Genomic DNA, 27,468 nt, shown 5'->3' with positions numbered 1-27,468 from the left:
TTTGTTTTTATTTTTAAATCTGACTTTCTAGGAATGACCCTTGTGTCTGCATAGCTTAGTCAATTACTGATCATTAATTGTGCTCCAACACCTTAAGCCAATATAGCTTCTACTCTCTGCCAACGGAGCTGTGTTTGGGTTGGGAAGCTCATTCAAATTTCTGGCAGTTCTCAGGTCTGCCTGGGCATTTACTTTCTGCCAGACCCTCTTGCATCTCCTCTGCATACGTGCAGAATTTCACGTGCAGCAGGGATGATGTATAGATAGCTTGGGCCCTCTTTGGTCTCTCCTGCAGGTGTGTGAAGTCTGTTGGTCAGCCAGGAATATGTGCGGTTTACCAAGGCCCCTATCACTGTATCATTCCCTGAATCTCCCTGATAAATTTCTGGCTAGTCTGTTTGTCTATTGTTGACTCCAACCAAGACTGTAACGTCAGGTTCACAGAGTCATTAGCCAGCCTTTCCTATCTGTTTGCCATCAAGATATCCACTGTTATTCACAATGCCTATGGGCATAGGGTTTCTCACATTCTACTTTAAATCAAGTGAGGCCATTCCTCCAGTGAAACTGCTGGTTTTCATGGTTTTCCTCACCCTTGCAGAACTCCTATGCTGACTGAGCCTCAAAGTGGGGCATGGGAGCAGCTCCAGACAGAAACACCACAGGACCCTACTTTTCTTACCTGAAGTCCAGTCATTTTTCCGTGAATAACTGCTTTTCAATTTGTTGAGTGTCTTTGGTCAATTTCCAGAGTCCTAAAATTGCTTGTTCTTGATAATTTCGTCCAGTTTGCTTTTTGAAAATAATTGTCCAGCTCTCACTCTGCCATATTATATTGGTAGTGTGCCTTTAAAGCTATTTTTAATTGCTCTGCTTCTTTCTGTCATACTCAGCTGGTCACCAAGGTCTGCTGATTCTTTTTATGCAATGTCGCTCTGGGAGAGATGCTGTTTTTCTTGCCATTTGTAGAGACACACCCATCAAGATAACGAGCACTATTGTGGAAGCTTTCTTCCCCACTACAGTCAACCCTGCATCTGGCTACTAGATTGATCTTAGAGACACCAGCATAATCATATTCCCTGCTCCTGACTGAAGAATGGTTCTTTGCTGCAAAAACATAAAATGTGTACTACTTAACCTAGCTGTCAAAATGTACTCAACTGCCTTGATCTTATGCAACATTATATATTCTTGGAGCTCCCACCAAGTTAAGTTTTTCTTTCCCCACATAGTCCTTGCCAATTTCCATGTTTCTAATCTTTCTCATGTTGTTTCCCCTATGTGGGAAGCCCTTGTAATTTGTCTTTCAATTTTTGGTCCACCAACTCCTAAAAGAAGCTTAATCAGGTGAACTCTTCTGTTCTTGATCATTCCTATATTCCACAGCTTTTCAATATTCACATATACATATATAGATTTTGTACACGTTTCTGACACTAAACATGTCACTTTGCAATCAGTCAATTGTTTCTGTATGTGTTTTGTCGTTTCACCAATATTTATTTCCTTTTAAATGGGTTTTATTTTTTAAAGCATTTTCGAGTCACAGTAAAATTGAACAGAGAGTACAGAAAGTTCCCATATATCCTATCTCCAACTTTGTATTACACTCAGTTTGAGGGCTTTCACAATTTACAAAATTGGAAATACTCCTTAGCATATAGTACAGTGATGGGCATGAAACTAGGGCTTAGTATGACTGCTGAATGAATAAAATGCTTCTTGATTTCCAATGGAAATTTTCAAAAATCGTTTCAGAAAAATGGTCACTTTAGGATGTCTCTACCCTCCTCCCCTTGAAGAACTTAACTCTTCCATATACATCTGAAAGCAGAAGTGATATTTAACATTTGTAATAATTTGTGGTATGAACACAAACCAATGAATTCAGACAACAAAACGGTCCTGAAAACTCCTGTTGGCCCAAGAAATGATCCATCAGTTGCTAGATGATGGAGAGGTCCCAGAGGTCCTGGACATGAGGCCACAATGGTAGGGGGTGAAATATGTGGCAGCAGCTATTTGCCAAGTATTATGAAAGCATTTAAACATTTTAACACTTGGTACAACCATATCAGAGGGCACAGACTGAATATCAGTTCCATGAACAAGTAAAATGGTATTCTCTGCATTTTATAATGACTGCAGAATAGAATATCTATAAAATGTACTTCTGTCAATCATAGGCAGTTTTGGATTTGAAGAGCAATGAGAACAATGAGTCTCTGTAATGCAAGGTGCGGACAAGGACAGAAAACAGTCAGAAGCCAATGTCAAGGGGTCAGTTAGGCAGTACAAGATCAAAGAGAACCAAAGTACTGGTAGGCCAAGACAAACCAACAGAGCAGACAGGTGGTAAGTAACCAGCAGTCAGAGTACAAGGGTCAGCCAAGCAGACAGTACGGATGTGCTAGGTAAGGAGACCAGCAAACAGGAGCCTAGGAAGCAGAAATGTAGCAGCAACGAGGCTCTGGCAGCCAAGCGAGTTTGTTCCTGAGTTGAAAAATTTCTTATTATGTTTCCTTCTATGGCAAGAACTGATGTGAGGCCATGACTTTTCTGCATATGAGGCTTAGTGAGCCAGGTAGGAAGCCCACTGCATATTAGTCCTCCGGAGTGAGAAATTTAAGTGTGGGTCTTGGTATAATGGTGACACTTCTCACCAAAGGTACCAGAGGACGGTAGCACACCACTGGACTGCCTACGAAGGGTCACAGAGACGTTTTTTATCACTACGTTGACCATTACTAATTTCACATATGTTAAATATTTGGGGGCTTAAAACTGTCTTCAAATTCCTTCATCAGAGGATGCAAAGAGAAGCAAATTAACTAAAGGGTATTTTTAAAATATGTGATCTGAAAAGGCATTAGCTGCCAACTTAGAAACAAAGAGAGCAGGCCAAATAACTATTAGCAATGAAAGAAGAAAATTGGATTTCTGAAAAATAACTAGTTTGTCTAAAAAAGAATTTTGGAAATGGGGAGAGACATGACTTAATTGAAGGTGTATTAGTAAGAGTAGGTTTCTGTTTTTCAGTTTTAAATAGTATAATAAATCATACTCAACACCATAATTTGAGTTTACAAGGAAGGTAATACTCTTTAGGTTGTAAAAGTGACCTCCAGTGGGTAATAACGCTCTCAAATCTGTGGCCTGGGGGACTATATGCCATTGATCGTCACTTTAAAAAGTCTATATAGGCAACAGTTTTCCACTATAACTTTCACATCCATTTAGCCAATTATATACATATGGTATTTATTGGTTTAATAATATATCTGGTTATGATTCATTAGTATGAACTGTTAACAGAAAGGTTTGTAGAATATTTCCCTAATGATCTTCAAATCAACTTCAAATATATGGATCTACAGAACAGTAGAAATATTAAATTCCTACTTAAATAATGTAAACTTGGAATACTGAATTAAAAATCAAGGAACTAATGGGGTGCCTGGGTGGCTCAGTCAGTCAAGCGTTTGACTTCGGCTCAGGTTGTGATCTCACAGTTTGTGAGTTCAAGCTCTGTCTCAGGCTCTGTGCTGACAGTGCAGAGCCTGGAGCTTGCTTCGAGTTCTGTCTCTCCTTCGTTCTCTGCCCCTCCCCCACCCCCACTCACACTCTCTCTCTCTCTCTCTCTCTCAAAAATATATAAACATTAAAAAAGAAAAGTTTAAAAATCAAGTGACTACTGACATGGAGTTTGTATGCAGGTCTCAAGTTGACCAAAACTTATTAGGGAGAAAAATCTAGAAAATATTTTTGGTTCTATAATTTGTTGAGATCATGAACATGAAATTATCTTCAAAGAGATAATCTGTTGTGAAACACTGAGCTATAGGTAACTGGGGTACAGGTCAAATAACCACCCTAAAAATCATTTTTAGTGTAGTTGAGAAAAGTCAGGTTTTTAGAAACCTAAAATTTCACACTTTCTGTTGATTAAAATAGCTGTTAATCATCACTTCAGGAAAAAGTGGGAGAAAGAAAGCAATAAATTAAATTCGTGGGTTTTGACTGTAGTCCAAAATTAATTTTTGGGTAAAATTAATAAGTCACTTGTGGGCACAATATCACTGGATATGTGCACCCTCCTAGAAATGTGGTCATGCTATACTAAGCATAAATGGAATCATGAATCAGTTATAAAATATATAATATTTAGTCTTCTCACTGCCTTCCCCTATAACTCAGTGTTGGTTCTGGAAACTGCTTATACAGCTGAAATAAAAGAAGTGAAAGATCACCATGGAAACAAGAGAATATTCCCTACTACTTAAAAAAAAAAAAAGTCCAGCTATGAAATGTTTCTAAATGGGATTTCAAAAGGAGACAAAAGTAACCTCCTTTGGTATAAACTTTCTTTCAATGCTCTGATGAATACTGATAAAGAAAGACTTATTATTCCCTTAGAGAATAAAATTGATTTCCACTGTAGAGCAAATAAATACAAAATTCACAATCAAGTCTAACTGTGCTGTAATAGGGGAACTATTTCCAGAAAACTGGCTCCTTTCTGAAAGAGAATGAACTCTGAATGCCCATGTTTATTTATTTATTTATTTTTTTATATATGAAATTTATTGTCAAATTGGTTTCCATACAACACCCAGTGCTCATCCCAAAAGGTGCCCTCCTCAATACCCATCACCCACCCTCTCCTCCCTCCCACCCCCCATCAACCCTCAGTTTGCTCTCAGTTCTCAACAGTCTCTTATGCTTTGGCTCTCTCCTACTCTAACCTCTTTTTTTTTTCCTTCCCCTCCCCCATGGGTTCCTGTCAAGTTTCTCAGGATCCACATAAGAGTGAAACCATATGGTATCTGTCTTTCTCTGTATGGCTTATTTCACTTAGCATCACACTCTCCAGTTCCATCCACGTTGCTACAAAAGGCCATATTTCATTTTTTTTCATTGCCACGTAGTATTCCATAGTGTATATAAACCACAATTTCTTTATCCATTCATCAGTTGATGGACATTTAGGCTCTTTCCATAATTTGGCTATTGTTGAGAGTGCTGCTATGAACATTGGGGTACAAGTGCCCCTATGCATCAGTACTCCTGTGTCCCTTGGATAAATTCCTCCCAGCTATTGCTGGGTCATAGGGTAGGTCTATTTTTAATTTTCTGAGGAACCTCCACACTGCTTTCCAGAGCGGCTGCACCAATTTTGAATGCCCATGTTTAAAATAACCATTTGATACAAATTTCAAAAGGTGAATGCCTAATGTTTCTTCCTTCTAGTCCAGGAATTAGACCAGCAATTTTTTTCCTGTAAAGTGGCAGATACTAAGTATCTCAGGCTCTGCAGGCGACAAGGTCTCTGCCATAACCACTCATCTCTGCTGTTGTGGAGTAAAATGGCTATAGACAATACCCAAGTGAATAAGCATGACTATTTTCCGATGAAACTTATTTATGGGCACTAAAATTTGAATTCCATATCATATGTCTTGAAATATTACTCTTCTTTTGATCTTTTTTCCAATCATTTCAAAATCTAAAAACCATTCTTAATTCAAGCGGTAGCATGGATTTGGCCTGCAGGTCACAGTTTGCTGACTCCTGTTCTAGACCATCCATGAGTGATAAACTATCCAGTGGTGAGAAGTTGTTCCTACTGACTTCCTGCTGATTTTTTTTTGAAGATATGATTGAATTTATAACTGTGTGTGGTGACAGATGTTAACTAAATTTATTATGACAATCATTTCACATAAAATGTTGTATACTTAAAACTAATACCATGTTATATATATATCAATTATATCTCAATTAAAGAAAATCTAAAAACAAAAACAAAACACTATGTGAACTACTGGGCCAATTACTGAAATATAAAATGTAAAGGAAAAAAAAGATATGATTAAAATCCTTAACCACAATATATACTTGTGTAAAATGGGAATTTCATATAATAAAGTTAAAAGTCAGCAGAAGAAATTTTTTTCCTATAATCATGGGATATGTTTCAAGTAGAGGAAATATTCTGAAATATTTCAATATAAAAAAAATCAGTATATATGAAAACAATTTCTCGAAGCAAACATTAAAATTGATGTGCCTTTCTAATATCTCTCTTAGCACCCTATTTCATAAAAAGTAAATGAAAATCAGGTTACATTTTGAATTTTGGCAGCTCCGGGACCTCATGGAAGCTGCCAACGGCAGTGATCATTCCCTCTCTGTCAACACCCCATGGCACTCAGCACTCTGGCTTGACGTGTGGAACAAGAAAAACAGCTGAAGTTCAAAACCGACACTGAATCTATGTAACACAAAGAATTCCTGAACCCTATTACAGATACCTCTAGGATGATGACATGGGGTCTGTTATTATACAATGTCACTTAAGTGTGTCCTTTATGTTAATAAAAAAAAAAAAAAAAAACAAAGCAAAACTTTGTCTTAGGTAATTGTTGCTCCAAACTATGAAGTTCGTGTCTCTTTATATTCTGAGGACTGCAGTCCCCAGTGACATCATTCAGTGGATACCGACTTATGTACTACAATACGGAATGCTAGAATCAGGAGGCAGGCTCTGGAACTTGAAGAAAGCAATTCAGGACACTGAGAAGGACAGAGGCTTATGCATAATAGGTTACAAAAATTAAAGATTACAAACAGATCAGTGGAAGAATTACTGACAGATTCCAAATGCTACATATACTCAGTTACATATACTCAGAGTATGCAAACACTCAGATGTCAACATACGAAAGTACCAGAATGCTTTCACAAATAATGTCCTTATAAGGCACCATGAGAGAAAGCATACTAGGACAAACATTGTACTTCTCTCACTAGTTCTACCAAATGAATTCTACCAAATCCAAGTTATTCTAATTTTCTTAGAAATCCAATTCAATTCCATCCTATAAACATGAATTGAGTGCCTCCTACATGCCAGAGCATAGACAAGGAGAATTCAAAGGTGAATAAGACATTGCCCTGCACCTCCAAGAGGTTACTGCCCAGCAGGGTCCACCAATATGAAAAACAATGGGAAGATAGTTTGATAGGTTTAACAATGGAATAACACAGAAAGTAGATCTGGGGAAGGCCTATTGACTGCCACTGACAGCTTGGTTGGATCTGATGGATACAACAATTAAAGTTCCTATTATGAGCAAGGAGAGAATGGCCCAGGCAGAGGGAACAGTGTAGACAAAGACACAGATGCAAAAGAGCATGAGATATGGGAACTCAATACTGCCAGAACATAAAGTGTGGGTTTTAGTTAGGTACAGGGTGAATGGTGAAGGATGAGATTGGAGACAAGGGCAGGGACCAAATCATAATGCCCGGAGACCTGTGTTGTGCAACACATACGTGGTACTGAGCACTTGGAAGTGTGGCTAGTCCAAAATGAGACATATGAGAAATGGTTAAATACCTCCATAATGTAAAAAGCTGATTGTATGTGGAAGTGATACTTTGGATATATTGGGTTAATTAACGTATATTATTAAGATCAAGTTCACCTGTTGTTTTTTTTAATGAGTCTGAGAGAACATTTAGAATTATATAATGTGGCATTTAATTCCTCATGTAGTAGTCTCTGTAGTTGATTCTTCAACAATCATTTCACCCTAAGCATTTAGACTCATGGTGATCTCAGGGCACCTGACTGGCTCAGTCAGTAAAGCATGTGACTCTTGATCTTGCGGTCATGAGTTCAAGCCCTATGTTGGGTGTAGAGATTGCTTAAAACATAAAAATCTTAAAAAAGAAAAAAAAATCTCATAGTGATCTCATTGTCTCTTGCCAGCGACTATTTGGAGATGGGCTTGTGAATGACTCAATCCAGGCATGCACCATGAAGGAAAGATGGCTGGAGGAGTTCCTGATATAGATGTCTTTGCTCCTAAAAGGAGATACAGTAAGATCAGATCTCTCATCTTCTTTTAAATGTGGATACACTGCCAGTGACACAGAGAACTACTGTGGCCATCTTTCCATGAATCAGAGGATGAAGCAGAGCTAAGAAATGGAATAACCTGAGTCCTTGTTGACATTGCTAAGCTACTTTATCAACCAACCCTGGGATTCACCCTTCCTCTGAACTTCCTGTTATGGGAGATAACAAGGTTCCTTATTGTTTAAGCCAGTATGAGTCAGGTTTTCTGCTACTTGTAGCCAAAAGCATCCTAACTGATCCACTCCATCAGACTAACGTTTACCTCAAGGGAAAGGGACTATATATGTACTATCATTTAAGACCATCTAGCACTATAAAAGTTCTGTGTATAGTCTATAATCAATCCATGCATTATTGTTGTGATAGTATATACTATCACATATGTGTCATATCACATTAATTAATCAGGAAAGAAAAACCTATGAGCAGACTTTAAACAAAAGTAGAAGAGAATACCCTTTAGATTTGGATTTGTAACTTGTTCCATGTACTTCATGGTTGTGTTTTCACTGAGAGGTTGGCCTTGAATTCCAGTCAAAGCACCCACACTGGCAACACCTCAGCTTGGTATGCAAAGATGGACATAAATTTTTACAGGTGATGTAGCAAATGAAGCAAATATACGAACACTATAGTTTATACCTCATAGAATTATTATGAGAATCAATCAAAATAATGGATGTAGAGCCTAGCACAATATCTGGTACAGAGTTAACACATTTAATATAAATTTGGTTCCTGTTTCATTTATCTTGTAGAATGTGCTAATTATGCTTTGTCTTTTATATATATGTATATAAATGTGCTAATTATGCTTTGTATGTATATGTATGTATATGTACATAAATATACTAATTATACTTTGTCCTTTATATCATAATCTCATCTTATGTTGACGAGAAGTCAAATTAGAGCAAATAGTAATTTACATGTTATATACTACATGGGTGAGTTAGTGGTTGGTTAGGTGGTTGATTTATTCCTTTTTTATATGAAGCAAGTGAGTTCCAAAGCTAACCTGAACACAATAAGGTAGGTAGTGATAAACCACATAACTAGAAACTAAGCTACAGTATTTTAACTAATCTACATCTGCCTACCCAGTGCTGGTGAGATTGGTGAGATTAATAATGCAGTCTAAATGAAGGTGAATAAAATAAAATATAAAGACAGGGAAGGAAGTTTATGATTTTGAGGCTGTACCTGGAAGGTGACCGATTTAAGCAAAAGAGAAAGAGTAAACAGGACTCAGTAACATCCAAGCACGACGAAGAAAGATGTAGAAAGTGTCAGGCCACAAGGAGAGAGGAAAGAATATTTGGTGAATTATACCCAAGCTAGAAGATTCCAAAAACCTTTCTGCTTTATTATAAATGATTCTGCTTTTAATAATATATACTAACCAATATAAATTTAATTTCCAAATAGGATATATTGAAAAACATTGAGCAAAACCCTCACTGGCTTAATCTTACCGAATAAATGAGCTCTTTACCCAACTTATGAATAAGGATGACTGCTCTTCATTGAAACCACCATATGCTCTGCAGATTTTAAATTTCACAGGATGATGAACTCACTGAAGCCTACATTAAGTTAGTTACCTAGCCTATTACGAAGACTAGAAGTTAGTTATCTTTGGATGCTCTACTATCTAGTGCAATATTCCCAGAGAGTTGTTCAGTTGACAAATTTTTGCTATATTTGTTAAAATACTTAAAATATTTTGCTAAAAAACATTTAAAAAGAAAATCACCATCTAGAAATTTAAACTGTTGTTATTCTAGACAATTAAACATTCAAAACTAATGTAAATTAATAGTATCACATTTGCTACGATGAATAAAAGCAAACGTGTAGAACATTTTCACCCAGATCTCACCAGGACGCCCAGGCAGCAACCAGCCTGAATGACTGCCTACTCTCTGGATGAGAATTCAAAGTTCCCAAATGTGAAATGCTGGCCTACAGATCCTTTCTCTGAAGTCAGACAGGGGCAGGCTTAGACCACTTTTGGAGACTAATAATTATTCTAGGAAGTCTGAAGCGGGCCTTAACTAACCACTGGTATTTGGAGAAGCTCTAAACTAAGCTCTAAGTTAAATTTAGTGCATTCTAAGGTGGATCCAACATATTCAGAGCATACAGGAAAGGAAAGGGGATGTCATGTCTCCACATTTCCCTGGGGTCAATACCATACATGGGTCAATGATAAAGGAATGAAACTGGCTTTTTTTTTTTTTAAGTTAGGTTTATTGAGGTATAACCTAAATACAGTAAAATTTACCCTTTTTACTAAAAGCATACAGTTCTATAAGTTTAATAAGTGTATAGTCATGCTCTACCACCACAATCAAGATACAGCACATTTCCATTGCCCTTCAAAATTCTCATGACAACTTATGGTCAATCCTTCCTCAGCCCCTGTTTTCTATCTCTAAAGTTCTGCCTTCTCCAGAATGTCATACACATCAAGTCTACAGTATGTTGCCTTTTGATTTCTGGTTTCTTTCATCTGTCATGATACAACTGGCAACAAAGCGAAAGAGACCTGGACACTGAGTGAAACGGAGAGTGGTAGGAATTGAAACTGGAGAGGTGGAAAGGGCCAAATCACATAGGGACTTAAATGCCATAACAAAAGTTTTGGATTTGTACTAGGTGTGATGAGAAAAGCCACTGGAAGGTTCTGAACAGCTGAAAATCTGATCGGATTAACTTAAAAATAATTCTGGCTACTGCATGGAAGACAGACCACAATGGAACAGAAGCAGAAAACAAGGAATCTAGTGTAAAGACTACTGCAGTTGCCTGGATTAAACAGGATAGGGGCATCTGGCTGGCTCAGTCAGTGGAGCATGCAACTGTTGATCTTGGGGTTGTTAAGTTCGAGGCCCACACTGAGTGGAGAGATCACTTAAAAATAAAATTTTTAAGGGCGCCTGGGTGGCTCAGTCAGTTGAGTGTTCAACTCTTGATTTCAGTTCAGGTCTTAATCTCACGGCTTATGAGATAGGACCCTGTGTTAGGCTCTGCACTGCCAGCATGGTGCCTGCTTGGGATTCTCTCTTTTGCTCTCTCTTTATTGCTCCCTCTCTCTCCCCTTCACTCTCAAAATAAATAAATAAATATAAAATAAAATAAAATAAAATAAAATAAAATAAAATAAAATAAAATCTTTAAAAAAACCCAAAAACCATGATAGTGACTATAAGGGCAACAATGGAGGTAGTGAAAAGTAGTCAGATGATAGATGTAATTCAAAGGGATACTGGGACTGGATGTAGCATGTGAGGAGGAGAGAGGAGGCAAACATGCTCCAAGGAGCTTGGCTTGAGCAACAAGGTAGTGATGGTGTTGTTTACCAGGATGGGTAAAAAGAAAGGACAGGGGTGAAGGGAGAGGCAGGTTTGTTGGTGGGAGAATTAAAAGCTGCATACATTTGGACGTTGTCAGCATACAGATGATACTATATCTCCCTCCTGACCATTCTGCAGATCTGTATGGACCTTTGATAGAGATACTTCACAGTCCTTGTCCTCTCACTCCTTAATACAGTGAGTGGATACACTGAACAATACATTTAGTCTCCATTTTGCCGAGTTCCTAGGGTTAAATCTAAAAAACTAAGGTAGCCTGTAAATGTTCAAGGCTAGAGAGCTCTTCCATTTGTCACCTTCATTTTCCACATAGATAAGAACAACAGGAGTTTGTTTTAAGAGGGGTCGCCTCTAAATTTTACATATTTTTTCTCAGAATACTTACTCTGTTCATTAAATTACGTGGCTCAAATGAACTAAGGATAGAACACGTTCTGTAAGTGACTGTAGTTTTTCTTGCTTTCAAATGTTTTCCAGTATTTACTGGTTAACAGGTGAAAAAGCCATTTAGTGGTACATCCTTTCCACCTTATGAAATCAAGTTTATGCTTTCGGTATGGTGAAGAAGTACTTTTTGCGTAGATAGACCCTGAGTATGAGGAAAGTGTAAGGGCAACATAATGCGGAAAAGCAGAGGATGTGCAGTAGAGATTTACTGTGCCTCCTTTCCTCAGGAAGCCTGAGAATCCAAGCACAAGGGAGGAGTACTGATCACACTGTACTTCATTCGCACCTCTGAGGCCGCCGAAGTAGAGTGTTTAATGTACAGAATGACCAATCCAGTCACAGTTCCATTCATTCATCCATCTATCCATCCAGTTTCCATCCATCCACCTGACCATTATCAACAAATTTCCTGAAAGTCTTTTTTCTCTTAAAATTTCATGCAAATTCATCAACTCTAATGCAACTGTATTTGCTTTAATATAGAAATGTCTTTATTTACTTACCATTGCGTAAAACTGACATTCCAGTAGATGTAGTGTAAGACCTCTACGTATACGTGTGCAGGTTGTGTGCTGAACACCTTGTGGGGTGGGGGGTGGGAAGACCATTCATGCTGTAGTTCTTGTGGATTTGGACAGCAGTAAATTGCCTTGAGGAAGAAGCATCTTTTTTTCTAACCTGTAAAGGTGCCATATGGGCTAACACTAGCCCAGAACTTTACCACATGGACTTGGCACAAGCCTGAACCAGCCTCATTATTTTATTCATGAAGAAGCCAAGCTCCAAGAGGCAGAGAGACAAGTTCCCACAGCTACTTCATGGCAAATCTAGGTTTGATCTCGGTCTCTATTCCATTCCAGTGCTCTTGTACAGCAGCATGCTGCCTCTGCTAACAATGGGTTGCTCTTCTCAGGTGTGTGGCTTTCTGAAACACTCTTTCATGTCTTTGCTCAGCCTAACAGGCGGCCTTTGCAGGATGGTTATCTCATGCTGCTCTTGCATGTGTTTCTGCCATGAATGGATACAGAGATACAGCAGCAGCTAGACTTGTTGGCAAATACTCAAAGTCGTAAAGTTGCTAGTTTGCAAGCTCCACAAGAGCAGGAACCATGTCTAACATTCTTATCACTTATCCTTAGCACCTAGCATATAGCTAAGTTATAGTTTTACACAGGGAAACACAATACTTTCTATCAATTAGCTTAGGTCATGTCCCTCTAATTCCTGCTGCACTCTCTTCTGCAGCTAGAGCAGAGGTCAATGCCAAACTCTGAGAAGCACTGGAGTAATCTCCAAGCTGCTTTCGAAGTCAATATGCTATTAACTGTTTATTATTAGTGGGGCTGATTCAGCCAGGAGCAGGAAGATCAGTCACAGAACCAGAAAATGGCAGCACTGGAATGGATCTTGCAAGCCATCTAATCAACTCCTTCATTTAACAATCCAGAAAACACTCCTCTCCCAAAGAGAGGGCAGAATCCACTCAGGTAGCTGCAGCTAACTCACGCCGTGGTTAGTTCCTAAAACTCGTTTTTTCTGCCTAATTTAGTTGCTTTTTCCTCAACACCAATCAACAAATGATGATCGGAAGGAAACCCCACAATGACAGAGACATTATGAACTAGGGAAGTGCGCCATTAAGGATGTCTTTTTTGAGCTGGGTGATAAATCATGTGTTTTAGAAGATAAACTACTATGTTCTTTTATTCTTTCCATCCAAGGGTACTACTCAGAGAGAAGGAAAAAAAGACTAGTCCGGCAAGACTATTAGAAGTCTTCAAATTTACTGAGAAATGGATATAAAAGTGAGTTACCATTGTTCTGCATATGAATAGTTAATTTAGAAAGCATAGCTGGTTAGTCAAACTGTAAATCGTGTATGTGTATTTATTTTTACTCCAAACTAGAAATTCTATGACCTCGATCATTAGTTTAGTCTAATCCGATGATTATTTTAACTGAAAATATGTATTATGTTATAAACAGGATATTTTTTTGCAAGCTGCTATCTAAACAAGGGAATTTGTTATTAAGAAATAATATACTTTTCAGATTTTAAGCTGTAATTCAGAAATAAAACCTTAAAAGTAGAAACAACACTGCAGTGTCATTTAAATAAGATCTCAAATTATGGGAGTAAGGTGATGATTCTGAAAGTTCAGTTATTTTATACACATTCTAGAATATTGAGCTCTCTTCAACAGAACTGAATGAGTATATTACAGTGAGACCCTAGTGTTATCTATGTTGTTTATATAACCCTGCTTCCTATATGTAATTTTTAAACACAAAAATAACTTGTAGGGAAAATATAAGAGAATTTTGTATTTTAATTAATAATGAACTACCCACTAGAAGTCTAAAATAATTTAAATCTCCCAAGATCTTGGTTTCCCAACCCCCAAATTTTGGATTTTTAAAAATTCTAGCAGATGGTGCTAGTGGGTAATGTATTAGGGAAAGCAAAGCTGTAGGTGTGCACATAACTTCCATTTTGATGGTCTCTGATTTCTCAGCTGGGCCATAATGCAGCAAAATGGCAGTGGCAAATTATACCTGATCATGGCTGGCTTCAATGGAGCTTCCAATAGCATGGAAAGTCATCTGCACAGGGGCTAATGTCAGACAGGTCACACACTCTTTGCCACTTTGTCTATCACAGTAGTGAACCTATAACAGAACACATGCAATCTGCTGAACGCCACTTGTAAGAGGGAGCCAGATGCAATAGGTCCTTTCCAATAGGTCTAGATTTCCAGAAAAATTCAAACAATTTATGCAGAATATACTTCAAATATTTAAAAAGCTATCAAGGACCTTCCGATATCCAGGGAAAATCTATTAATTCCATTTTAAGTACTTTTGAGGTTTTAAAAGAGTCTCGGATATGCTTTATAAAATGCTTTACAGTGTTATAGCTAGTAGAAAAATTCGCAATTAAATACCATACCTATCTTTACAGTCCAGCTTTTCATAATGCATCATGCATAAAAGACTCAAGGGTAAGCATAAGTCAACGTTCACTTGATTCCAATGGAATTTTGTCAACCTGAATTTTTGTTCATCTTTGACTCTACATGTGTGTGATTGCCAGTTAACTGCCAGTGATGTTCTTCTATTTCTACATTACAGTATACCCTATAAAACCACTGCTAAATATATATAGATATCACTACCTCATGTTCTGCTTGAAATTGACATTGTAATCAAATTGAATTAAAGTGAAATGATTTTTAATGTACAAACCAAAATAAAGTTACTATATTATTATTTTTCTTTTAGTTAAACACAACCAACCATTATTAAAACCACATGTAAGACATTCCATATCAGAGGCAGGGTAAATGGGGGTAGAGGGAAGTGTGAGTCCATCTTCCCAGTGGGAAAATTTCCATCCTCTCATTTACCTACTTTCAGAAAAGTTCTTTCCAGCAGTTTTTATTTTCATTCTAAGCTAACAAAGTAAAAATAGCATTGCTCTTGTGATTAATGAAACGTGCCTATAGAATGGGATTCTTACTGATTGTTTTATAGGGAAAATTGGTTTTATTAGTTATAACTTGCTCAAACTGTTAAATTTACATAGATCTAGGCTAAAAGCTTAGGTGAAAATCTTGAATTTGTGAGGAAGAAAATTAAAATACACATATCAGTTCCCTGTGGCTTAATTCTAACTGCTGCATGATAATATCCATAATATACCTTTGTTATAGATTATGGTCCACGTATATTTTGTTATGGATAATATATATCTGACTGAAAATGACAACAATATGGATCTTGGTCTAATAGGTTAATAATTGAACATTTTTAAAGCAGTAGGGTTGTTAAGATTCACCATCAGTTTCCCTGAAGGTAGGGAAACATCCTGGAATCTATAAAAAGTAGTTTAGAGTTTAAATCAAGGCAATATACAAAGCTTGTTTCCAAAGTACTTTAAAGATTTTATGATAAAAATTTTTTTTTCCAAGTTAACTTTGGGGGAAAAGATTTGACAGCAGTTCTAAATCACTGCACTACGCCTCCTAAGCAAGTTGAAAGGTCACTCAGTATATATGAGTTCAAGAATGTGGAAGTGTTGTTTACTATGCATCAGCTAAATATGATGGGGGGAATGAAACTTATCACATAACAGCTTTATGCAAAAGCCAATAAATGGTGACACTAAAATAGCTACAGTTCACAGCTATTTATGGTACCATTAAAGTATTATGTCCGATATAGTGCTATTATAAAACATGCTTTTTAAAATAAAATATAACCGCCCTTTGACATCAATTGAAAATCTGTATGAAAGACATGACACTTCCCTAAAAAATCAAATTGATAGTGAATACACTTATATGTCAGCCAATTTACTGCAGTTCTAGTCTTCTTCTAGAGAAATGAAGATTATAAAGGACAGAAATACCACAAGACAATCCTAGTAGAAAATATAAACTCCCAACTGCATTTCCATCCATGGCTTAGACACTATTACTGAAAGATTTAACTTTCTCCTAACTGTATACAATTCACTGTAAGCCTGCAATACCCTATGAAATATTATGCATCCTGCAGACATTCAATATTGGTGAACATGTATAACCTGTACATAACATAAATGTAGAGGTGTGAGTTTGCACACAGCTTCAAAGCAAATGTCAGAGCATCCAGTGAATGTGACAGAGATTGCTAATTATCCTCCAATATTCTTCCTCAGTAATTCCCAGCTGGCTACTTAAATGCTCAGAATAAAGTTCATATTTCTCAGCCTCCCTTGCATGTGGTTGAGTAGAACGTAAATGTAACAGCTTCCTGGAAACTTTAAAAAGACATTTCAAGCGTGTGCCTTTTGCTCTTATTCTTGACTCGCTTTGTCAACCTGCTTGAAATGCAGGTGGATGTTAGCATCTTTTCACCATAGGACAAAGGCAGAAACCTAGAGATGGTAGGATGGTGAGTAGGCAGGATCCTGGGTCCCTGAAGACTTGATGGAACAGAACCATCACACTAGCTCTGGACTGCAAACTTACAGACCTTTATATGACAAAAGAATAAACATCTATTTTATTTAAGTCACTGGGCTTTTTATCACTTACAAAAGAACCTAATCCCAGGGGGACTTTTCCTGCTGCCCCAGAACTGACACCAGGACCCACAGCCAACAACAAAAGGATCTCTAAGGAGCTGCCAACATTTAGGGTAGGGACAGAGGGAACTGGAAGAAACCAAATGCTGCCTCAAGAAAATCATGAATATCATCTACATGGAAGCCACTAAGGAATGAAACCAGGCTAGGGTGGCATCTTCCCCTACCCTGGCCCCCTCCTGGCTTCCCAACATCAGAGTAGTAAGGCCATGAAATGAAGCAGGCGGGTGGGGTGCCTAGGTGGCTCAGTCGGTTAAGTGTCTGACCTCAGCTCAGGTCATGATCTCACAGTTCGTTTCAAGCCCTGCATTGGGCTCTGTGCTGGCAGCTCAGAGCCTGGAGGCTGCTTCTGATTCTGTCTCCCTCTCTCTCTGCCCCTCCCCTGCTCACACTTTGTCTCTGTCTCTCAAAAATAAATAAATGTAAAAAAAAAAATGAAAAAAAAAATGAAACAGGCGGAGTATGGCAGAAGAGGTCTCAAAAGTCCCTACCCCACCGACCACAAAGACCACAAATATTCAAAGGCACCGAAGTGAGAGGAAGAGAAAAAGAAATCATTGCCCACCCTCCCTCCTCCAAGTGTCTTGAGCCAATCAACTGGCTTGCAATGCTAGGGATCGGAGTTTGGCATTTTACAGTGAACCAGACTCAATTTTTAAAATTAAAGGTAACCAGATATAAAGGAACATGAATGGGAGATCTGACACAGCATGGAGGAAAGTGGTGACTGGAGAAATATAAAATCACTCCACGTTTGTACCTTCACTGCACTGAGACTGCCCAATAAACCAGATAAAAACTATGCGAAAAATACAAGAAACTAGTGATTGAGGACACAGTTCCAAATTAAACAAAAAGTAATAATATACAGAAAAGAGGCCTTAAGAAAGAGTCACGTTACACACCACTCCACATCAGCCAGTCATAAAAGTAAGTTTGATATGGCTCTTTTTAGTTATATATTTTCTTCTTGGATATAACAACATTAAAGTTCATAAAATTGTGAATGTCAAAAAAAATCTGTGAATGACATTTTGAAATTCATCCTCTGGCACAGAAAAATGCTTCTTATGATTCAAAGCATCAACAGAAGCCAGAATTCTGAGGACCACTAGCCTGAAATAATTAGGGTAATAAAATCATACTACATTCTGTAAGGCACAAATCTTTAGAACCGACACAGCAAAATCTGTTGTAACAGAGCAGTGTGTTCCTACAAATGTGGCTCTAAAAATTCCACTATGCAATGTCACAGGACCTTGATTTTGATTAAAGAAAAAGTTATATAAAGATAATTTTAGAAGACTACAAAAGTCATCTCCTATTGTACTTTAAGATTTACTATTTACAAATCATATCATTTTGCTATCTTTGGTACTTTAAAATGTAAGCAATTGATCTTGACGTTTATAATGTTATAGTTCTTGTTCTCAATTTATAACACTATCAACTAACACTTTGTTTCTTTCTCATGGATTTAAAAAAATTATTCCATGAAAAGATGGGCCAAAAATTTCAATATATGTAAATTAAACATGTGCCTTACTTTGAAATTTGCAAATCTATGATAATTTTTATTTTAAAATAAGTTTCCTAGTTTGACTTGTAATCACATAAACCCAGATGAGATGCTGTAGTTGTGCATTCTGATACTAACTTTGCCAGTCCAGAGATTTCTCTTTCCTGAAGGGAAGACAAGCTACTCCAACTATTCATATAATTTAAAAAATAAAGAAAACTACTATAAAACCTTAGAGTAATTTACACTAAAAGCTACATATGTACATTTTTTCATGCCCACTTGAAACTACGAGGGGGCATCCAAATGAAAATGTAAATTCCCTACCTCCTACCTCCAAAAAAAAAAAACAGTTGAATCAAACTGTTTCCTGCAGGGCTGAAACTCCTTGATGTTGCAGGACTACTAAATATTTTACTAATCTCAGCAGGAAACTGGTTAACTGCTTGTTTGTCAGATGTTTTTAATGGTCACCCACTGTGGGACAAAAATGAGGAGGGTATGAAAAAGACCCATGTTTAAAGACCGTTGCTCTTTGGATCACTAAGGAAAGATAAAGGCCTGTATATTCATATGTGATACCTAACAGAATCACTGTATCAAGAAAACGTGTGTGATTAGCACACCTCGAGTTCATGAACTGTGGGGCAGAGATCCCATTCCAGCCACTGCACAGATGCTCTGCATGAGCAATAAAGGCTGTAAGGAGCCAATGAGTGACCGTCTCAACACTGGAATTTAGGATAAGGATGTCAAAACACGCTGGACTTTTGCAGTGTCTGCACAGTGGCCGTACAAAAGACCTGTATCTTTATTAACACAAAAAAACAGCATTTTCTTGGCAAAGTGTGAAACAGTATTACTTGATAAATATTGCCCTAATAAATAGTGTCAGTTGGTATTAAACGTTCTTAGCTGCTTTTTTAGATCACTTGATGACATGTAAATCATCTTATTTGGGTCAACTAGGGTCAACAGTAAAAAGCTACATTATGTTAGTTATTTAACTAATGAATTAATTTATATGTAATAGATAAAATGAGTTTCTCCATGAAAATCACTTAGAGCAATGCCTAGATCACGGTTAGCATTAAAATAAATATATTAGATATTCTTCTTACTACAATTATAATACATCCCATAATAATGCACTAAAAGACATGACATGATATATAATCATTAAGAATAATATTATATTAGTATAATGCCTGTCACTGACATTCTCTAAAATTTTTCCCAATCCTTTTCATAACTAAAATCAACTCCTTTGTAACTAAAATGTAAATATATATTTAACATGCTCAGTCATTTACCTGTGTTTTAGCTGTTTGAATAACCTGTTTTACTCTGCATGCAATATGCTTGTCACATTAACATCTCTAAAAGGATAAGTGAATGAATGAAATCACATTATAAAGACTGAGACTCAACTTGTAATTATCTTTTCTCTCTTTAAGAAATTCTATGCTTGGGATAAGCTTTGAGAGTTACAAGGCTGTATTTGGCATACAAAATCTAATAGGGATGTATAGATTTATTTCTAGTGTAAGTCACAGATAAAAATTGCCTAGCAAATTCAACAACAGATGTGTTATCTGTATTGTCAAGGGAGATAAATGCATTCTTACTTTAAGGGATGAGCGTGTACATGACAAAAATCCTAAATGTTTTTTCTTTGGTTTTTAGTTTCCACTTACTATGCCAGTGGAAGTTTAAGGAGGAAGCCAATAACTTAGAAAGTAAATTATACACACACATAGTTGTTTTAGTTTGACACTTCCATCAAAAAAACCCCAAAACAAAACAAAAAAGCACTAGGTGATTTTTAACAGGCAATTTCATAGCTACCAGAAAAGAAGCTTCTGTCTCTTGTAGTGCGTACTCATGTTTTGACATACCCACATATAACCATTTACATATTTATAAGAAGAGACACTAAAATCTACAGGGCTTTGAAAGAAAAATTTTTTTAAGTTTTTATTTATTTCGAGAGAAGGAGAGAGCATGTGCACATGCACGTGAGTGGGGGAGAGGCAGAGAGAGGGGAGGAGAGAATCCCAAGCAGGCTCCATACTGTCAGTGCAGAGCTGGATGGGGGGCTCGAACTCATGAACCCTGAGGTCATGACCCAAACCAAAATCAAGAATCGGACGTTTAACGGACTGAGCCACCCAGGCACCCCTAAAGACATAATTTTTTAACAAGAAAAACTTCTCCTAAGGTCAAAGGGCAGTTACAGTTATTTAGGCAATTAGTACACTACCAAAGTTAAACTAACACAATCTTCTCCCAATAGAGCCAACCAACTCTAATTTTCATGTATTAGAATTCTATCGTATTGAATAGCCCTTCAAACAACGGAATCAAAGACAAGACCTTACAAATCTTCATTATATACCAGTTTACTTTATAATGGCATTTAATTATTTTTTTTATAAAAATATCAGAATGTTTTGCTTTATACTCAGGAATTACAGATTTTAGAAACATACTGTATTTGTTTTTAAAATACAATTACCTTCATGATGCGAAGACCATTATGATGGCTTTTACTTCCAGACAAGATGAAATAGATTTACTTTTCCCTATTCTTCCTGCTAAGTATAAGTAAAAGCTCCTGATATTATATATAAAACAAACATAAGAGGATTCAGGAAGGGGAGAAAGAAGAAGGAAGAATCTAAGCTAAGGATTTCAAGACCCAAGAAACAACAGAGTGGTAACTCCTAAGTTTTCTCTTTGCCTTATACATCCTGGGCTGGGTGCTAAAGAAGCTGGCAACCTGAAAATGTCAATGGATATACAAAATAATAATAAAAATAATACTAATAATGCCAGAAGAAAATCTGCTTTCTCTGTTCAAAAGGCCAGAAAAGGAATAAATTAGCAAGACAGAAAACATTTAGACAATAACTGCCCTATTCCAGCCAAACACCATGGAAAAATTGGCAGACCCATCCTCACTCCCATCAGCAAAGGTCAACTGGGGAGCCTAGACTTCTATCCTTGCCAAATGAACGAGTTAACTCAATTCCCCAACTGGGTTGGTGACAGAGAAGTCTGAACGGGGAGTCAGAGCTTTTATCCCTGCTGGATCCCTAGGCTTTGTCTCTACCTGGTGATAATGAGGCACACTATGCCTTCTCACTGGGGTAGTTTCAGAACTGGCATAGTGGAGGGTCAGGACCTTCACCACTATTCAGCTATACTAAGTCCCCCTTCTCCGACAACAATGTCAACAGAACTCAGTGGAAAAAGTAAACTTCTACCCATAACAAGTAACAAGGTGGCACTCCTATACTCCTAGTTGGTGCAGTGTTAGGGTTGCTAAAACAGAAGACAAGTAAGACAGCGAGATTTATCATACCTGAAATGTCCAGGATTCAATAGAAAATCATTCATTATACCAAGAACCAGGATCTCAACTTGAATGACAAAAGACAATCATGAGATGCCAACACCAAGATGACATAGGTGTTAGATTCATCTGACAAATGTTTTAAAGAGCCATTATAAAAATGCTTTAAAAGGCAATGACACACACATTTAAAAAATGAAAAAATGTAGTCTCCCCAAAGAAATTGAAGATATAAGAGGAATCAAATAGACATTTTATAACTGAACAATAAAATAACCAAAATTAAAAACTCAGTGGAGAGGACAGAAAAGATTTAGTACACTTATACATAGAAAAACAGAAATTCCCCAATCTGGACAACAGAGAGAAAATAGACTGAGAAAAAATGAACAGAGCCACAGAAATTTCTGGGACATAACAAAGATCTAATATTTGTGTCATCAGAATCCCGGAAGGAGGAGAGACAGTGATTGGGGCTAAAAATAATTTGAAGAAATAATGGCTAAAAATGTACACAATTTTGGTAAAAGATATAAGCCTATAGCTTCGAGAAGCTGGGCAAATCCTAAACAGAATAAACACAAAGACACAACATAATCAACCTTCTGAAAATTAAAGACAGAGAATAATCTTGGAAGCAGTGAGAGAGAAACAACTCCTGACCTACAGAGGTGAAACAATGGGACAGCAGTGTCTTGGCAGAAACCATGGAGATCATAAGGAACTGGCACAACATTTTTAAAGTGCTGAAAGAACTGTCAACCCAGAATTTTATATTGAGCAAAAATACCCTTAAGGAATGAGGGGAGTCCAAAACTTTCTCAAATGAGTGGAAATTTGAGTATAGGTTGCCAGTAGACCTACTCTAACAGAATGGCTAAAGTAAGTTTTTGAAACAGAAAGGAAATGATAAAAGCAGGGATCTTGGAACTCCATTGGGAAAGGAAGAAAAAACAGAAAGGAATAAAAGTGTTGGTAAATAAAATAGACTTTCCTTTTCTTCTTGAATTTTCTAAACTATGTCTGACATTGGAAACAAAAATTTTAACAGTGTCTGATATGGTTCTTACTCTTTGTGAAGGAAATATTTAAGAAGATTATATTATAAACAAAGCAGCATATGGGGGACTGAGAATGGTACAGCATCAATTCTGTGAGATTCTTACCAAAAATATGCTCAACCTCAACCAATCATGAGAAAATTTTAGAAAAACCCAATTCAAGAACATCCTACAAAATAAGTCATCACATTATTCAAAAGTGTTAAGATCATAGGGGTTGCCTAGGTGGCTCAGTTGGTTAAACGACTCTTGATTTCAGCTCAGGTCATAATCTCATGGTTCTTGAGTTCAAGCCCTGCATCAGGGTCTGCATTCTCAGCGCAGAGCCTGTTTCAGATCCTCTGTCTCCTCCTCTTTCTGCCCCTCCCTCATTCACGTTCTGTTTCTCTCTCTCTCAAAAATAAATAATAAGACATTAAAAAAAGGTATTAAGATCATGAAAGACTAAAGAACTGTTACTTGATTGGAAAAGATTTAAGAGACATTGCAACTAAATACCCTGTGGAATACTAGACTGGAGCCTGGACCAGAAAGAGGACACTCGTAGGAAAACCGGAAAATTTGAATAAGATTGTATCATCATTAATTTCCCAGTACTGACAATTATACTATGGTTGTATCATTGCTAACATTAAGTTCTGTACTATATTTCTACCTAAGTTTAAAATATTTTTATTATTATTATTTTAAATGTTTATTTGTTTTTGAGAGAGACAGAGAGAGAGCGTGAGCAGGGAGGGGCAGAGAGGAGGAGACAGTGAATTGTAAGCAGGCTCTGCATGGTCCCTGCAGAGCCCAATGTGAGGCTCAAATTCACAATCCATGAGATTGTGACCCGAGCTGAAGTCAGACACTTAACTGACTGAGCCACCCAGGTGCCCCTAAAATTATTTTTTAAAGGCCACTAATAAAAGAAAACCTTTAGTGCTTCAGAATAAAGGAGATAAGGAGAGGCCCAGCACCCATTAGAGTAGGTATCAGATAAACAAGTTTTTCTACACATATCAGAGTTTTATATTAAAAGAACCTTTAAACACAAGAGAAGGTAATCAGTGGAGATTTTCTTTGCATTAGAAAAATAAAGTCACTGGGCAATGTGGTAGTTTCTACCTATGATATCAAAAGGAAACAGGATGCAGGAAAAAAAAGTTTCTGGCAAAAAGCCTGGAAAATTACAGTATCCAAAGCATAATGACAAAGAAGCTAAAGGTTCTTCATTAAGTTAGAGATTTAGAGAGAAAAAAAATTGTTGACAGATGCCTAATCATGGGAAGCCTAGCAATGGGGACCAAGAAACTTGAACAAACAAATATCAATAAATGCTACTTGATTTCCAAAAGGTAAGAAGTTGCTGCTTATGTTGCAAATGCAAAGTGGTAGGAAATACTACCTATGACTATTTTTTTTTTAGCTATTTTTATTTTTACTCTAAGACAATATGACTATCACTATCTGAACTTTCTCCTCTATCATGAATGTCATTACAAAAAATTTCCACTGAAATCACTTTTAATAGGGAGCAGGAACCAACAAATTCTATCAGGTTCTTCTTTTTAGCAGTTGACAAGAAGTTGATGGAGAACCAGAAGAGACTACTATTGCAGAAGCCAAGAGAATAGAAAGTTTAAGATGAGAGACAAGGTTCAGAGTTTGAGTCCAGCCAGGTTAACTGCTTCAGAAAACAAAACCCAACACTATGCAGAGGAATGTAACAGAATCCAGAGTCTCTATAATGTATCATCGACAATTGTCAGGATTCAATCCAAAATTACTTGACCTGTAATGAACAGGAAAAGGTGACTCATACTTAAGGGAAAAGGCAATCAATAGAGACCAAATCCAATATATCTGATGTTGAAAAGAGCAGAAAAGGTGTTTAAAGCCAAGCACCTATTTTTCTTAAGGATGTAAAGGAAAATACAAGCATAATGCATGAATGGACAGGAAATCTCAGCAGAAAAACCAAAACTTTGGAAAGAACCATATGGAAATTCTAGAAATGAAAATACAATATCCAAAGTTTAAAGAAAAATTCACTGGATGAAGGAGATACACAAAAGAGTCAGTAACTTATAGATCAATGAAATAATACAATTTAAAGTTCAGAGAAGGGGTGCCTGGGTGGCTCAGTTGGTTAAATGTCTGACTTTGGCTCAGGTCATGATCTCACAGTATGTGGGTTTGAGCCCCGCGTCAGGCTCTGTGCTGACAGCTCGAAGCCTGAAGCCTGCTTCAGATTCTGTGTCTCCCTCTCTCTGCCCCTCCCCGCTCACAGTCTCTCTCAAAAACAAATAAACATTAAAAATTGTTTTAAAAGTAAAATAAAGTTCAGAGAAAACAATATTTTTTTATGAATAAAGGCTAAGGAATCTGGGATAATATTTTAAAAAATGCACATAAATGGAGTCCCAGAAGAAAAGAGAGAAAGGGGGCAAAAAATTTACTCAAAGAAAATATGGCCCCATATTTCTCAAATTTGATGAAAGCAATAAATATACAGTGAGCTCAACAATGGCTCTCAGAAGATATGTCCAAGTCCTAACCTCTATACTTTTGAATGTGAACTTATTTGGAAATAGGCTCTTTGCAGATGAAATTGAGTATGTCAAGATCATCCTGGTAGAGAGATAATATTTGCAACACAAAGGACTTATACCCAGAATAGAAAAAGGACTCTCATAACTCCATAATAAGAACAACAACAAAAAAAACCCAATTAGAAACTGGGCAAAGATGTGAACATTTCACAAAGATATATAATTGGCCAATAAGCACATGAAAAGAAGTTCATCATATGGGTCATCAATGAAATACAAATTAAAATATAAATGAGATACTGCTATAGTCTTAGTAGAATAAGACTGATCATGCCAATACATGAAACCCTCATACACTGCTAGTAGGAATGTTATATGTTACAGTATATTGAAAAAAAAATCTGATGGTTTGTTATAAATTTGTATGAACACTTACCATGGGACCCAACAATTTTACTCCAAGAAATTTTTCCAAGAGAATTAGAAAGATGTCTGCATAAAATCTTGTACATGTGGGCACCTGGGTGGCTCAGTCAGTTAAGCAGCCAACTCTTGATTCAGCTCAGGTCATGATCTCAGAGTTCTTGAGTTTGAGCCCCATGTCAGGCTCTTCACTGACAGCGTGAAGGATCCACTGACTGTGTGGGATTCTCTTTCTCCCTCTCTTTCTGCCTCTCTGCATCTCTCTCTCCCAAATAAATAAATGTTAAAAAAATCTTTTAAGAATCTTGTACAAGAATAATCATAAACAGCTTTATTCATAATAGCACCAAACTGAAAACAACTCAAATGTCCATCAACAGGTAAACTGAGAAACAATTTGTGGCATACATCCATATAGTGGACAAGTAGTTAAAAAAAAAGAAACTACTGATATATGCAACATGGATGAATTTCAGAAACATTACAAGTGAATGATGGGGTGCCTGGGTGGCTCAGTCGGTTAAGCGGCCGACTTCGGCTCAGGTCATGATCTCTCGGTCCGTGAGTTCAAGCCCCGCGTCGGGCTCTGTGCTGACAGCTCAGAGCCTGGAGCCTGTTGCAGATTCTGAGTCTCCCTCTCTCTGACCCTCCCCTGTTCATGCTCTGTCTCTCCCTGTCTCAAAAATAAATAAAACGCTAAAAAAAAAATAAAAAATAAAAAAAAAAAAACATTACAAGTGAATGAAAAAAGCCAGATGCAAAACTGCATGCTGTATGGTTCCATTTTTATAAAATTCCTGAAAAGGCAAAACTACTCTTTAGTTACAAAAGGACAGCTTGGTTATCTGTAGCCATGGGGGGGTGGGGTGGTAGTGAGGAAAAAAGGCTACAAAGAGGCACCAGGAAAACTTTTATAGTAATAGAAATATCCTCATCTTGACTGCGGTGGCAGTCACATGGTTGCACACATTTTTCAAAACTACATGATAAAATGGGTGTGTTTATATAGCCAATGTGGATGATTCAAACATTTAAAAAGCACAGCTATCTTTGACACAACAGTTGGAGACACTAAGTCATTGCATGTACTTCTAAATAATCATAATTAATCTCACAATTAGTTTCCTAACAACTGTTACCTTAGGATGTTAATATCATTTGAGTTTATCGTGTGTTCAGATATGATTATCTGTTCTTCCACCTGTCCCCTGCCCCTCCTCCACATCCCACCTCCTCCACATCCGTTTTATGGTAGCTCCATGAGGGCACAAACCCTGACTGTCACTTACACTATATCCTCAGGGCCAAGAAGTATACTTGGCCTGCAGGCGGTGCTCAATATATTGCAGTTGAATTAATGGCTAAATGAACCCTTTACATTGTTAGCATTCATCTGGAATTTCTCCTACAGTATTACCCATTTCCCCTAATCAAACTTACCTCCTTCTATGGTTTCAATTACATCTAAATAAAGAGGACCCTCCAATCAGTGTGTCCTATCCTTTCTTGCTGATCCCCAGATGCATTTACAACTGTACTGGACAACTTTATTTCAGGCAACTTAAATTCCACATGTTTAGCCATTAAACATTAATTTCTTCTAAGTTTATTCATCTCATCCACACTAAACATAAAACCTTGCCCAAGTCACATCACGTTCATACTATCCTACTTTATTTCAC

At 37.1% G+C, this 27,468-nt stretch overlaps 1 protein-coding gene across 15 annotated transcripts in view; it reads right to left on the bottom strand.

The window, feature by feature from the left end:
• The window catches only part of STAU2 (staufen double-stranded RNA binding protein 2), a 312,929-nt gene that overhangs the window by 89,677 nt on the left and 195,784 nt on the right, over window positions 1-27,468 (bottom strand). For 13 of the 15 annotated variants that reach the window (XM_086695695.1, XM_086695693.1, XM_086695694.1 and 10 more), the window contains one exon: window positions 14,314-14,427. The exons of 1 other annotated variant lie outside the window; for it this stretch is intronic. In XM_086695695.1, the coding sequence (XP_086551821.1) occupies window positions 14,314-14,427 (114 nt within the window). Of the gene's footprint in view, window positions 1-6,428; window positions 7,877-14,313; window positions 14,428-27,468 lie in introns of those variants that run through there. One more of the 15 variants, XM_086695692.1, reaches the window with a different exon arrangement.

Source organism: Puma concolor, chromosome F2, assembly GCF_028749965.1.
Source record: "Puma concolor isolate L17-30 chromosome F2, mPumCon1.1.hap2, whole genome shotgun sequence".
Classification (NCBI taxonomy): Eukaryota; Metazoa; Chordata; class Mammalia; order Carnivora; family Felidae; genus Puma; species Puma concolor.
This window is presented reverse-complemented; position numbering and strand designations above follow the sequence as displayed.